Raw genomic sequence first — 13221 nt, forward strand, 5'->3', positions numbered from 1 at the left:
GGCGACCTGCGTCCCGCCTGGCCCCCGAGGCCTGTGTCCGCCCCTGGCTCCGCGGCGCCGGTCGGATCCGCTGCTAAGCGCTGCCCCGGCGCTTCAGCCTCGCCACTGCCCCATCCCGTGTGAGCGTTGGCAGCGGCGGGGGCCGGTGAGCAGCCGCCGCGTCTCGCAGGCACTGGCGCGGGCAGCCCGGGAGGGAGCCTGCGGGAGGAGGACTGCGGCGGCTCGGCCGTAGCCACGGCAACCAGGCGGGCAGCGGCCCCGGAGCGCTGCGGGGCTCGGCTGCGCCTGGCGCTCCGACACCGGCAGGAGGCCGCCGCTGCCGCCCGAGAGGCGCCTTCCTAGCCGGGCCCGCCGTGCATGAGGTGAGCTGAGGAGAAGGGGGGAGAGTCGGGAGGCAGGAAGGACAAACCGACACCAGCCTGCTCGGCTTCTCTTTCAACGCTGAGACCTCCAGCAAGCAGAGCCCCGAGCGCTCGTTCGCTGCAAGCAAGCGGTGGCTTTCTAACAGCAGTAGTGCTGCTGCTGCACAGAGGCCGGCAGGGCAAAGGGCTGGGCTGCCTGTTTCATGGAGTCGTTCCACTTGGAAGAGACCTTCAGGATCGAGTCCAACCACTGCCTGCCACATCTGACGCTGAACCAAGTCACTCAGCACCACTTACCTGTCTCTCTGAAACACCCCTAGGGCTGGGGATGCCACCGCCTCTCTAGGCAGCCTGTCTCACCGCTTGAGAGCTCTCTCAGTGAAGAAGTCTCTTTTACAATCCAACTGAAACCTCCCTGGGTGCAACTTGAGGCCATTTTCTCTCGTCCTGCCACCAGGCAGGAGAAATCGACGCCCACCTCACTCCCACCTCCTGTCGGGGAGTTGCAGAGAGCCAGAAGGTCTCCCCTCTGCCTCCGGGGACATTTCTGCTGACACTGGAGGACTTCCACCCTGGCTCTTTGTTTTTGCACAACTCCAACACTGCATCCAGAGACCGCTCACACTTTTTCTTTCCCTGTTTTTCAGTGAGCTTTGATGGTGCTGGGGACACCTTTGATAAAGCTGACCACACTTCAGCCTGCAGCAAGAACTGGGATGACTTACACTGCAAGGAAGTGTGGCATCTGCTTTCAGCCTCCTGCCATTGTCCTGATCTACAAAGAAGACAACAAGGACAAGACTCGCCAGCGCATCATGCCTGTCAGAAACTTCTCCAAGTTCTCAGGTGGGATGTGTTAATTGTGGCATTCCCCAAGTCCCTTCCAGATGCAGTGGAAGGCAACAGCACAGAATCATAGAATTGTTCCAGTTAGAAGAGGTTTTTAACATCTTCTGGCTGAACTCTAGGTCATCACTAAACTGTGTCACTTAGCACCACATCTACATGGCCCTTAAATACCTTCAGGGATGGGGAGTCCATCACTGCCCTGGGGAGCCTGTTCCAAGGCTGGACAATCCTTTCAGGGAAGAAATTGTTCCTCACCTCCAACACAAACCTCCCCTGGGGCAACTTGAGGCCATTTCACAGGCTCACAGGCTCACAGGATGCTAGGGGTTGGAAAGGACCCAAGGAGATCATGCAGTCCAACCCCCCTGCCAGAGCAGGACAATGCTATCTAACACAGATCACAGAGGAGCACATCCAGACAGGCCTTGAAAGTCTCCAGAGAAGGAGACTCCACAACCTCTCTGGGGAGCCTGTTCCAGTGCTCTGTGACCCTTACAGTAAAGAAGTTCCCTCTTGTGTTGAGGCAGAACCTCTTTTGCTGCAATTTACACCCCTTGCTCCTTGTCCTATCCCAGGGAGCAGTGACCAGAGCCTGTCCCCCCCACTCCTGGACAGCCTTCAGGTGTTTATAAACATATATTAAATCCCCTCTCAGTCTTCTTTTCAGACTAAGCAGACCCAGGTCCCTCAGCCTCTCCTCATCAGCCATGCTCTCCTGTCCCCTAATCATCCTCATAGCCCTCTGCTGGACTCTCTCCAGCAGATCCCTGTCCCTCTTCAACTGGGGAGCCCAAAACTCATCCTATCACTTGTTACTAGGGAGAAGAGGCCAACACCCACTTCTACTTCAATCTCCACTGAGGTACTTGCAAAGAGACAGAAGCTGGGTAACTTCTTGCTAATATGCAGGGAATGCAAAGAGAGATTGTTTTAGGATAACACTCTCTCCCCTGAGGAGCCCAAGGCTACATCTTAACCTGAGTGGTGGCTCTGCTAAGTCTGGGGGTCTTGCTTGTGATAGTTTAGAGGAGGATTCATAGGAAAAGATTTGCATGCAGCTGTAAGTCTCCATGGTAGCTTTCTCTTTAGACTGCAGCCTGGCTGCTGAGCAGCTGAAGAATAACCCTCGGCACAAGGCTTACCTAGAAGGAGTCTCACTGCGTCAGCTACGGAAGCTGTACAGTTTGCTGAAAGGTCACCTGGGAGGGCAGAGCCTGGCTGAGAGCTTGGAAAAGTTTCAGCAGGAAGAGACCATTGACCCAGAAGAGGACATGAACAAACTGGATGACAGGGAACTAGCCAAAAGGAAGAGCATCATGGATGAGCTCTTTGAAAAGAACAGGAAGAAGAAGGATGACCCAGATTTCGTCTACGACATTGAAGTTGATTTTCCACAGGATGAACAGCTGGAGTCTTGTGGCTGGGACATGGAATCAGGTGAAGAAATCTGATTCTGGACAAAGATGTATTGGATAAGCAGTTTGGAGACAAATCTCCCAGGCCTGACAGAATGATGACAGCACACATATCCCACCACCATGTCCTCAGCTTACACCACTGATACACTTTGCATTGGCTGTGGAGCATCCAAGGCCTCAGGAGCTGCAGCAAATCCAGGTTTAAGTGAACTTTATTTAAGAAGCCAGACTTGATGAAATGGAACTCGGGCAGCTGAACTTACTGGTGGTTTAGTCTTTTCCAGCTATTTAATCTTTCACAGAATCTCAGCATGGTAGAGGTTGGAAGGGACTTCAGAAATCATGTAGTACAACCTCCTTTCTAAAGCAGGGTCATCCAGAGCAGACTGCCCAGGATTACAATGTCCATGTGGATTTAGAGTATATCTAGAGAAGAAAACTCTACAGTCTCTCTGGGTGGCCTGCTCCAGGGCTGCAGCACCCTCACAGCAAAGAATTTTTTTCCTTATGTTCAAGTGAAGCCTCCTGGGTTCCAGTTTGTGCCCATTGCCCCTTGTCCTATCAGCGGGCACCACTAGGAAGGGTCTGGCCCCATGCTTGTACCCCTCACCCTTTAGATACTGATGAGCATTGAGAAAATCCCCCCTCAGGCTGCTCTTTTCCAGGCTAAACAGCCCCAGGTCTCTCAGCCTTCCCTCACAGAGGTGCTCCAGTCCCCTCAGCACCTTTGTAGCCTCCTATGGACTCGCTCCAGGAGTTCTGTGTCTCACTGGAATTGTGGAGCCTAGAATTGGACACAGTATTCCAGGTGTGGCCTCACCAGGGCAGAGTAGAGGGAGAGGAGAACTTCCCTCGACCTGCTGGACACACTTCTTAACGCACCTCAGGATGCAGCTGGCCTTCTTGGCCACGAGGGCACATTTTGACCCTTCAGTCAGCTTTGGCTGACAGCCACACCAGCTTGCTTGGCTCTGATTTCTTCCTCAGTGTGGACTGAACATGAAGTGGTCAATGTTTACATCTTGGCAGCAATGGTCAAAGCTCACTGGGTGCAAATGGTGTTTGTCAGTACTTGCTGGAGTGTTAACTATTTACTGGTATGTTTGGATAGGTCAACATGGCACTCTGACATTTCCTGAGTGGTCCTTAAATCTCCAGCTTTATCTTACACAAGTAAAAATGCTCACATTTCAGAAATGAAATACATAGAAAATAAAGCAGTCTTGGAAGTGCTTTTGAAGATCCAGTGGTATCAAGCTGCTGAAGTGAGCTGGTTTGTTTGCTGATACTATGAGGTGATGCTTTCTCAGTAAGTGCTTAGCTCTGGAAAGCTGTTTCAGCTGTGCCAGCATTTTAGACAGCAGTGTGGTATAAAGTCACAAAGGCTGGCAGTTGCTTTAGAACAAAACAAAGCCTTTACCCCTACTGCCTCACCAGGCTCCAGTTCCCAGCTCACTTGAAATCATTCAAAGGGACAACCTGATGTGACAAAGCCACAGCCAAAGGAGCTCCCTGTAATGTTTTCAAGGTCACTGAGAAGTTAATCTCTGTAAACAAGTATTTTACTTACCCACTGAAGTTTTTCATCCCACATTTTACCTCAGCTGAATGTAGTAGCCGAATCCTGCTGTCTTGTAAGAACTGAAGGACTAAGATTAGGGTTCTTCAGAAATTATCCTCCTCAGATTTTAGCCTTCTGAACCTGGGGGGCTGGCAGGGTTGTGACTGGGGTGGGCCTTCATCCTGACTTGAGTAGCTTCCAAGAGACTGATGCTTGAGGTAACTAAGAGGAGTTCTACATTGCCTCCAAGACTAGTTTAGTTCCTTTCTTCCTTCTGGCAACCACAAATTGATTACAATATGTCCATTTTATCAATAAGACATGATACCTGAGCACAGAAGAGTTTGGATGAGCTCTCCTCCTACACACTGAAGTTAGCGTCAGCTCTGTGAAGAGTCTGAAATGAGTGGCAGTTAAACCACTGGATGTTGTTGTTGCTGGAGAAGATGAGTGAGCTTATGTTTGTCCAACAGAGGCTCCAGCTCAGAACAGAAATGGAAGCCAATGCCTCACTTGCCAAAAAAATAAATGAAAAGGAAAAAAAGTTCCTGACTCAGTTGGCTCAGGAAGAAAAGGCTCCAGGAGACCTTACAGCTACATTTCAGTATCTGAAGGGCACCTGCAGAAGGCTGGGGAGGGACTGTTTAGAAGGGTTTGTAGTGATAGGATGAGGGGCAATGGTTTGCAACTGGAGCAGGGTAGATTTAGGCTGGACTTAGAAAGAAGTTCTTCACAATGAGAGTGGTAAAATACCAGAACAGGTTGCCCAGGGATGTAGTGAAGGTCCCACCCCTGGAGACATTCAAAATCAGACTCAGTGTGTCTCTGGACAACCTGATTTACTTGGAGGTGTCCCTGCTGACTGCAAGGAGGTTGGACAAGATGACCTTTGGGGGTCTCTTCCAGCCCAGTGCAGTCTGGCTCTGGTATGAACAGCAGCTTTGTAAGAACATCAGCCACTCTGTAAGTGGAAGCTCATCTTGCTGCCCTAATATCCCAGCTCTAGCAGTGCTGACTGTCCCCTGCATGGGCTCAGTGTAAGCACAAACACCCACTTCTGATCCATGCTCCAGGCAGTGCCAGGTGCCTGGGTCGCTGCCTACATGTGCACCCATGGCTGCACCCCACAGCCCTCTCAAAAGCAGAAGCAGTGGCTGTGCATCCACCCCCTGAGGCCAGACCCAGCACCCACTGCAGAAGCAAAGGGCCCCAGGGAGAAGGGTGCTCACAGGGGCACCCTGCTCACCCTGCCAGCAGGGAGAAACCAAAACCTGGCCACGGTACCCAGTGCTAGTGCAGACCTGTTGGAGAACATCTCACAGGGACATATTTATAGAGTCACAGAATCATTTTGGTTGGAAAAGCCCTCTAAGATCATCGAGTCCAACCAACACCACCATGGCCATTAAACCATGTCCCAAAGTGCCACATCCACACGTTCCTTGAACACCTCCAGGGATGGTGACTCTACTACCTCCCTGGGCAGCCTGTCCCAAAGCCTGAGCAACCTTGCAGGGAAGAAATTCTATCACCTGTGACTGGGGAAAAGAGAATGACCTCCACCTCACTGCAACCTCCTTTCAGGTAGCTGTAGAGGGCAATGAGGTCTCCCCTGAGCCTCCTTTTCTCCAGACTGAACAACCCCAGCTCCCTCAGATGCTCCTCACCAGAATCGTTCTCCAGGCCCTCCAGCAGCTTTGCTGCCCTTCTCTAGACACACTCCAGCACCTCAGTAGGTAACTTGTTATCCTTCAGGCATGCTGCTTATGGGCAAAAGAATGGCTAAGACAAGCTGAGGGATTCCCCAGCCAGGGCCTGATCTGGTTTTGGCTATTTCAGTCTAAAACAGGACCAGAAAGCAGCTGACTCCTGAGACAGATTTAGCAGTGGAGTTTCCAGAGCTGTGCCTGCACTTGGCCCCAGTGGTGCTGCTGGCTGCTCCAGTGTGGTCTGTCCAGGCAGTCACCATGCAAGGCTCACTGATGGCTCCAGGCCTTGTCCCCACAGCTGTGCCAAGAAGGATGCTGCCCTGCTGCCAGCCTGGGCTTCTACCACACCTGCCCCAGCATCACTGCTGGCCCCACACCAGCTTGATCATCTACCACCTCCTGGTACAAGTCCAGTGTGAAGTGACACTGGGGCTGAACCTGAAGAACACCCCTCATTGCCCCACTGAGCTCATCTGGGTCTAGAGAAGGACAAGCATCTGGTGTGCCCACACTGGCACTGCTGCCTGCTTCCCTGCACCTTCTGTCCCCATTAAGCTCAGAGACACTTGGCTGGCAAAATCCCAGCAGTGTCAGGAACAAAGCTGCTGCACTTCTCGGCACAGCTTCTGAGTTAGCACAAACCACCACCACTTCTCACTTCCACCCACAGGAACCGTCCAAGAAACAAAATAACACTTCCCCAGGTAGTGTGCAGTGGGTATCAGAGAGCCCATGTGTGCTGTGACCAGGGCTGTGTGCAGGAAACCCCCCCCAGGCGGCTGCAGCCCACAGCCAGCAAGGGTGGTGCTTGCTCAAGAGGGAGGAAGCCTTCCTCTTGTTTTATCTCCTTCACATCTGCTTCATCCAGCAGGTGCTGGAGAAAATGAAAGCAATGATAAAATACTCATAAAGTTACAGACTAGTTTCAGTTGGAAAAGGTCTCCAGGATCATTGAGTCCAACCATTCTTGAGCTCTACCAAGTCTGCTGCTAAACCATGTCCCTCAGTGCCACATCTCTGCCTCTTTCAAGCACCTTCAGGGATGTGGATTCAACCACCTCCCTGGGCAGCCTGTTCCAGTGTTTGAGAACCCTTTCAGGGAAGAAGCTGCTTCTATTATATCCAGTGTAAACTTTCCCTGGTGCAACTTGAGGCCATTTCCTCTCATCTTATCCCTTGTTACTGTGGAGAAGAGACCAGCACCCACCTCACTCCAACCTCCGTTAAGGTATTTGTAGAGGTCTCTCCTCAGTCTCCTCCAGAATAAACAACTTCAGTGCCCTAAGCTGCTCCTCACCAGATCTGTTCTCCAACCCTTTCTCCAGCTTTGTTGCCCTTCTCTAGACATGCTCCAACACCTCGATGTCCTTTTTGTAACGTGGGGCCCAAAACTGATCCCAGTATTCAAGGTGTGGGCTCACTGGTGCTGAGTACAGGGGGACAGTCACTGCCCTGGTCCTGCTGGCCACACTACTGCTGATCCAGGCCAGGATGCTGGTGACCTTCTTGGCCACTTGGGCACACACTAGACCACGTTCACCTGCTATCAATCAACACACCCAGGTCTTTCTATGCTGGGCAGCTCCCAGCCGCTCACTCTGTCCATCACCAGTGACATAATTTATTCTCCACCTTTCAATCACTGTTTCATATCTTTGCAGCCTGTGCTGCTTCTGATGGGCTTTTCTAACTGGGCTTGTGACTTAATCAAGCAGCAGAACCCCAAAACATCTCTTTCAGCCCCACTGACAGTGCCTGTCATCCCAGCACACACACAGAAGTGCATGCCCAGGTCTGTCTGTGAGTTTGTTGGTGCCAGCAGTTGCAGTGTGGGGAAGCTGTGGCCATGGAGACCCTTCCCTGCAGTGCTTGGGTGATGCTTGCTGCTGCCCAGGGCAATTCATGGAGGTTCACTGGAGAACCAGAGGACATTTGGCAGTGGGGAGTTGGCTGCAGAGGTGAATAAATAAAAGGAACTGCCTGAAGGAAGGGGGAAACAGTGCCAGGGAAACTGTCCATTCTTCTTTGGCCAAGAGGTGTTTGGTGGTGTGTACACTCAGCCCTTGCCAACATCAGCAGAAGGTTCCTTCTGAAGATGTGTCCTTTGAGGATGCCCAGCACAGCCACAGGTTCCATCACCACACAGTCCCACACCCTTTGGATACCTTTAGGGTATCCAGATGGGGAACAGTAGCTCAACTAGCACCCTGTGGTACTCCATCCATCAAGTCAGCATCTCACCTAGAGGGGTTGTCACCTGCAATCCTGACAGCCCACCCACATTCATCATTCTTGAGCCCTTCCTCCTCCTCAGTAGGGCCCGGACATCCCACATCGGCTTTTCACCATCTGCAGCAGCTTTTGCTTGAAGGTGAGGAAGACGATGACGAAGGCCACCAGGAGTGTCAGGCAGGTGGGCAGAGCCAACACCAGGTAGAGGAGAGCTCGGTTGGCCATCTGCCAGCGGCAGCTCTGCACAATGGGCTCAGGCAGCATCCTGGGGGTCCACGTGTGGGAGGCATAGCTGCAGGTTACCTCCTGTCCATCAGGGACGTGCAACCCCTCGACCCACTGCAAGGAGTCCCACCAGCCCAGCGTGCAGCAGTTGTAGGGGTTTCGGCTGAGGTAGACCTCCCGCAGGCTCTTCACCAGCGGCGTCTGTGCCACATCTGCTGGGAGAGCAGAGAGGCTGTTGTGCCGCAGGTCCAGGCTCTGCAGGTTCAAGCCACCCAGTGAGGTGGGGAATACAGTCAAGGAGTTCCCTGAAAGGTCCAAGCACACAAGGCTGCTTAAGGCAGAGAAGTCCACCACGGTGGAGGAGAGGCTGGTGTTCCTCAGGGACAACACCTGCAGTGTCAGCGCAATGTCCTGCAGCCACCTCAGGTCCCCAGACAGTACCTGATGGTTGTTGGAGAGGTCCAAATGCGTCAGTGATGTCCCCTGGAAGGCCTGACCCCCCAGTCCCTGCAGACCACAGCTGGCCAAGGAGAGATGAGTCAAAGTCTCAACGCCCCTGATGTCCACACAAGAGGGACTTTCTGCCTTGCTCATAACAGCTGGTTGGGGACAGAGGTCAACCTGGTTGTGACTAAGGTCCACGGTAGTGATCTTCCTGGTGTAGGTGAAAACCGCAGGAGGAAGTGCTCGCAGCCTGTTGGCACTGAGGTTGAAGAGCTGCAGGTTGGGCAGGATGTCCTTGGCATCCGCCTCCACCCCAAGCTCCACCAGACGATTCTGGCTAAGGTCCAGCTCCATCAACATAGCTAAAGGGTCCCCCTCTAACAGGTGAAATGTCTCCAGGCAGTTCTGGTTCAGTTTCAGGTGAGTTAGGGAGGGCATCTGGGCCAGGAAGTCCTCTGGCAGGTACCAGACCTGGTTTTGGCTCATGTCCAGGAGGCGCAGGGAGGAAAGGTTGCTGTGGCAGACCTCATCCCAGAGGCTGACTGTTGTGACGCTGGTGGAGTTGCCATCGATGAGCAAGAACTGCACTGTGACATCCACCAGGGATGTGCCATTGGGGAGGCGCTGGTAGAAGCTCATCTTATTGTCCTTCAGCAGCAAGGAGTGCAGCTTGCTCTGCCGGGGCAGCAGAGGGAAGAAGAGGAGGTGGTTGTGGGACAGGTCCAGCACCTCCAGCTCAAACAGGTCATCACTTTCCAGGGCCAGAAACCACTCAATGATGTTGTTGCTAACGTTGAGCACCCTGAGCTGGGTCAGGCCAAACTCCACTATGCAGGGGAGGTAGTTGTAAGCTAAGTTGAGCCTTTGCAGCCTCTGCAGCCCTTCAAACGCTTTGTCAATCTCAAAAATGTAGTTCTTCTCCAGGTTCAGCTCCAAGAGCTGTGTCAGGTTTGCAAAGACAGATGAGTCCAGCCTCATGATGATGTTCCTAGCCACGGACAAGGACTCCAAGGAGGACAGGTTCCAGATCAAAACTGATACCATGCCCTCAGTGAGGCTGTTTCCAGCTAGATTCAGTGCCTTCAAGGCTGGCAGAGCAGAAAGAGCAGATGCTGTCAGTGAGTAGTTGGTGAAGAGGAGGTTGTCTGCCAAGGAGAGTGTGTGGAGGCCTTGGCTCCTGAGGAAGGTGCCAGGCTCAATGAGCTCCAGCCGGTTTTTGGGCAAGCTGAGATGCCGCAGTCGGTGGTAGGAGAGCAGGGAGGCGTTGGCCAGAACCTGGATAGTGTTGTCATCAAGCAACAGCTCCTCAGTATCATCCTGAAGGTTTCCTGGGACAGAGCTCAGCCATCTTCCAGTGCAGTCTGCAATGCCCTGCACCTAAAGCAAGATGTGGGTGAGTGGTGCTGCTCTGAGAGGCAGGAGATGGGGGAAGATGAGGAGGTAGAAGGTTGGGGAGCAGAGTGAGGACAGAGGTGGTTAAAGCCTCGGCATCCAGTCCACATCTTAAGCTAAGACAGTAGCTGGGAGGGGGCAGACCTGGAGATGCTGAGGCAGCTGGACTCTGCACGGCAGGACCAAGCAGTCAGAACAGTGAGGGTTTGCAAGAGAGGACTTACGAGCACGCAGCCACCAGGAGAAGTTGCCCAGGCTGTGGTGATCACCCTGCTTCCCCATCCTGCTGCCAGGAGGATCAGAAGCAGGGAGAGACTAGGAAGCGAGGCCTCCATCTCAGCGGTGGCACTCCTGCAGAGACAGAGACAGAGGTGAGAAGGTCAAGAGCTGCAGACTGCTTGTTTGAAAGACCCAGGTTCTCCCAGGGAGGCCTGCGAGTGATCCTTGTGCATAACCAGCCTCCTGCCCATAGCTGCTGCCTGCAGGCAAGTGCACAGCTCCCACTGCTTCGCTCAGGAGCACCCAGAGGAGACAGGCTGCCAACAGACCATAAAATCACAGAACCATTTTGGTTGGAAAAGACCTCCAAGGTCACCGAGCCCAGCTGTCAACCCAACACCACCATAGCCACTAAACCACATCCACCACTGCCATGCCCACCCATTTCTTGAGTACCTCCAGGGACAATGACTCCATCATCGCCCTGGGCAGCCTGCTCATATGAAGACTTTTGCTTCCAATATTCGGCCTGGGCCTCCACAAACTGCTTACAGAGAGATGGTGAAAAGTCCTGGCACTGAGCCCACCAACCCCAGCAGGGAGCCCTCATGGAGGTCCACCAAGGAGAGCTTGGAGAGGACAAAAAGAGAAGGGGGAAGAGGAGGCAGCCTGGTCCCCTCACGAGGTAGCACACATGGGAAAGGCAGCACCCTTGCTGCACAGCTGCTCACCAACACCACTGAATTGCAACCCCCCAAGCAGAGGCTTCCTGCCCCCGCTCCCACCAAGGCTCATGTCCTCCCTCTCTGGCACCAAATGCTTTCCTAGGAGACACCAACCCAGCCACTACCGAGTGCCTTCCAGCACCCACCCCTGCTCCCAGGGAAGCAGAGGCTCTCCGAGTGCAAGGTGCCACTTTAGTGACTCGGTGGGTCTGGGGCTGAGAGTATTTGCATCTGGGGTGAAGATAAAGCTCAGGCAAATGAGCGGCGAGGGCTGGGCAAACAGCCCAAGCACAACTGCTGCGAGGCTATTTTTGGCAGCACAGGTAGCCAGAGCCACGCAGCACCCGGGGAGCAGGGGACACGTCTTGGGGCATCTCCTTCCTTGGGACAGGCAAAAGTGTTAAGCTGGTGTCTTACCAAACAGTATGCATGCATTAATGTCGTGGGGATGGGGAAGAAGCTCCTCTTTCCCAGGCTGGGGCTGACACACAGTAGCTTGCATCCTCACAAGCCCTCTGCCTCCGGCAGCACCTTGCATCCAGGCACAGTGGCAGGAAGGGACCCTGCCGTGTCCTCACCGCAACGGAACACCTGAGCCTTTGGCCTCAGCTTGCATTTGGCCCCTGAACCCCTCCACAGCAGCTCACACTTTCCTTTGCCCAGCTCAGCGTATCTTTACTACCCAGCATCGTCCTCTCCTAACATCAGAAGCACCTCCACTGCCCCTCCTCACCCCTAGGGCTGCGGGGATGGTGCCTCCCTGGCCAGGATAACATGTGGCAGCGCTGGCAGGAAACCCTGCCCACAGCCCCACAGAGGTGCCCACATCCAAGAAGTCGGAGAGCACCCGAGGTGCTCCTCAGGGCGCACACCAGCCCCAGCGTGGGCCTAGCAGCCACAGATCTTGTGAGCAGGGGCAAAAGCGACACGCAGCCGCCAGGGCTCTGCAGCCTGCCAAGGGGGGCTGCCCGAAGGCCACCCCCAGCAGGGCTTTTCCCCGGCAGAGGTGTGGGGGGCAGGTACTCACCGCACGGGGCGGCGTGCGGGGCCTCTCGCACCTCATCCTGCAGCTGCGCTCGGGGGCTCCTGGGGCCAAGAGCGGGTGCAGCCCGTGGGGTTCGTGTCCCAGCCGCCCTGGCTCAGCACCAATATAGCCTTTGCGGAAGGAGCCAACGGAAACTGCAGTCACATGGAGGCAGAGAGCGCGGCCAGCACCTCGCCTACTGCTCCGCAGCCCGGGGCATGCACTCGCCGGCAGCTGCCCGGCCGGGAGGAACTGCGGGCGCTGGGCAAGCAGGGAGGGGGGTGCCAGGGGGAAGCTGCCCCCGCTGAGCGTCGTGCGGCTGCCGGCTCTCTCGCAGCTCCCGGGGACAAGCCTTGCGCTGCAATTCCTCTGCACGGCGCCAGCAGCGAAACCCCTGCAAGGCTTTCGGGAGGCAGGGGTAGTGGCCGGGGGGAAGTGTCGTTGCCTATGGAGCCATGCCACCCGCCGCGGCGGGCTGGAGAACGGCCGCTGGCTGGCTGGTGCTCCCCTGCATGGCACCTGTTGGCATCGTGTAGCCTACACTCCCTGCTTGCCTCCAGCACCCAGGACAGGGCTTCGAAAGGAGCCGAGGGATGTGCTTCCTGCAGGGGAAAACCGCTGTTATTTCCTATTGCATCCCAAATGAAGGTTGGAATGCCCCCAGAGGCTGAGCCCTTGCTTTGGGACGCCAGCCCGTCGTGCTGTCTAGGTGAGATTCAGGATGCCCACAGACCCTTGGGTCTCCTGGAGCTGCTTGGGCAAACTCAGCACCTAGGGCGCAAGCAAGACCTGTCTAGATACAGGGACCTCCCAAGTGCTGGTCCCTACCTGAAAGTCAGCATAAAGGACTTTTCCCACAACTGCCAAGGCAGAGACACCTGAGAGTTCACATTTCCAAGGCAATATGAATAGAGAGGCCTCCTTCTTCCTCATCCTCATCCACCCCTGCTCTCCATCTCTCTTCCCACACCATGTATCCCCTCTCCCAGGGTCCTCACACACTCTCAGATCCCCAGTAAATCCAGCCACTGGGGGAGAAACCATTTTGCTTGGATTTACCT

At 54.5% G+C, this 13221-nt stretch overlaps 2 protein-coding genes across 2 annotated transcripts; one reads left to right on the forward strand and one right to left on the reverse strand.

The window, feature by feature from the left end:
* The first annotated feature begins 211 nt into the window (after nucleotides 1–211).
* On the forward strand, nucleotides 212–3871 carry CEP19 (centrosomal protein 19). The gene is made up of 3 exons (XM_064165216.1): nucleotides 212–362; nucleotides 1010–1208; nucleotides 2301–3871. The coding sequence occupies exons 2-3, from the start codon at nucleotides 1019–1021 to the stop codon at nucleotides 2660–2662; spliced, it is 552 nt and encodes a 183-aa protein (XP_064021286.1). The 5' UTR covers nucleotides 212–362; nucleotides 1010–1018; the 3' UTR covers nucleotides 2663–3871.
* Nucleotides 3872–8209: 4338 nt separating this feature from the next.
* On the reverse strand, nucleotides 8210–10527 carry NRROS (negative regulator of reactive oxygen species). The gene is made up of 2 exons (XM_064165473.1): nucleotides 10417–10527; nucleotides 8210–10177 (listed from the first exon to the last, which is right to left on the reverse strand). The coding sequence occupies exons 1-2, from the start codon at nucleotides 10525–10527 to the stop codon at nucleotides 8210–8212; spliced, it is 2079 nt and encodes a 692-aa protein (XP_064021543.1).
* Nucleotides 10528–13221: the final 2694 nt, after the last annotated feature.

This window comes from Pogoniulus pusillus, chromosome 26, assembly GCF_015220805.1.
Source record: "Pogoniulus pusillus isolate bPogPus1 chromosome 26, bPogPus1.pri, whole genome shotgun sequence".
NCBI classification, from domain to species: domain Eukaryota; kingdom Metazoa; phylum Chordata; class Aves; order Piciformes; family Lybiidae; genus Pogoniulus; species Pogoniulus pusillus.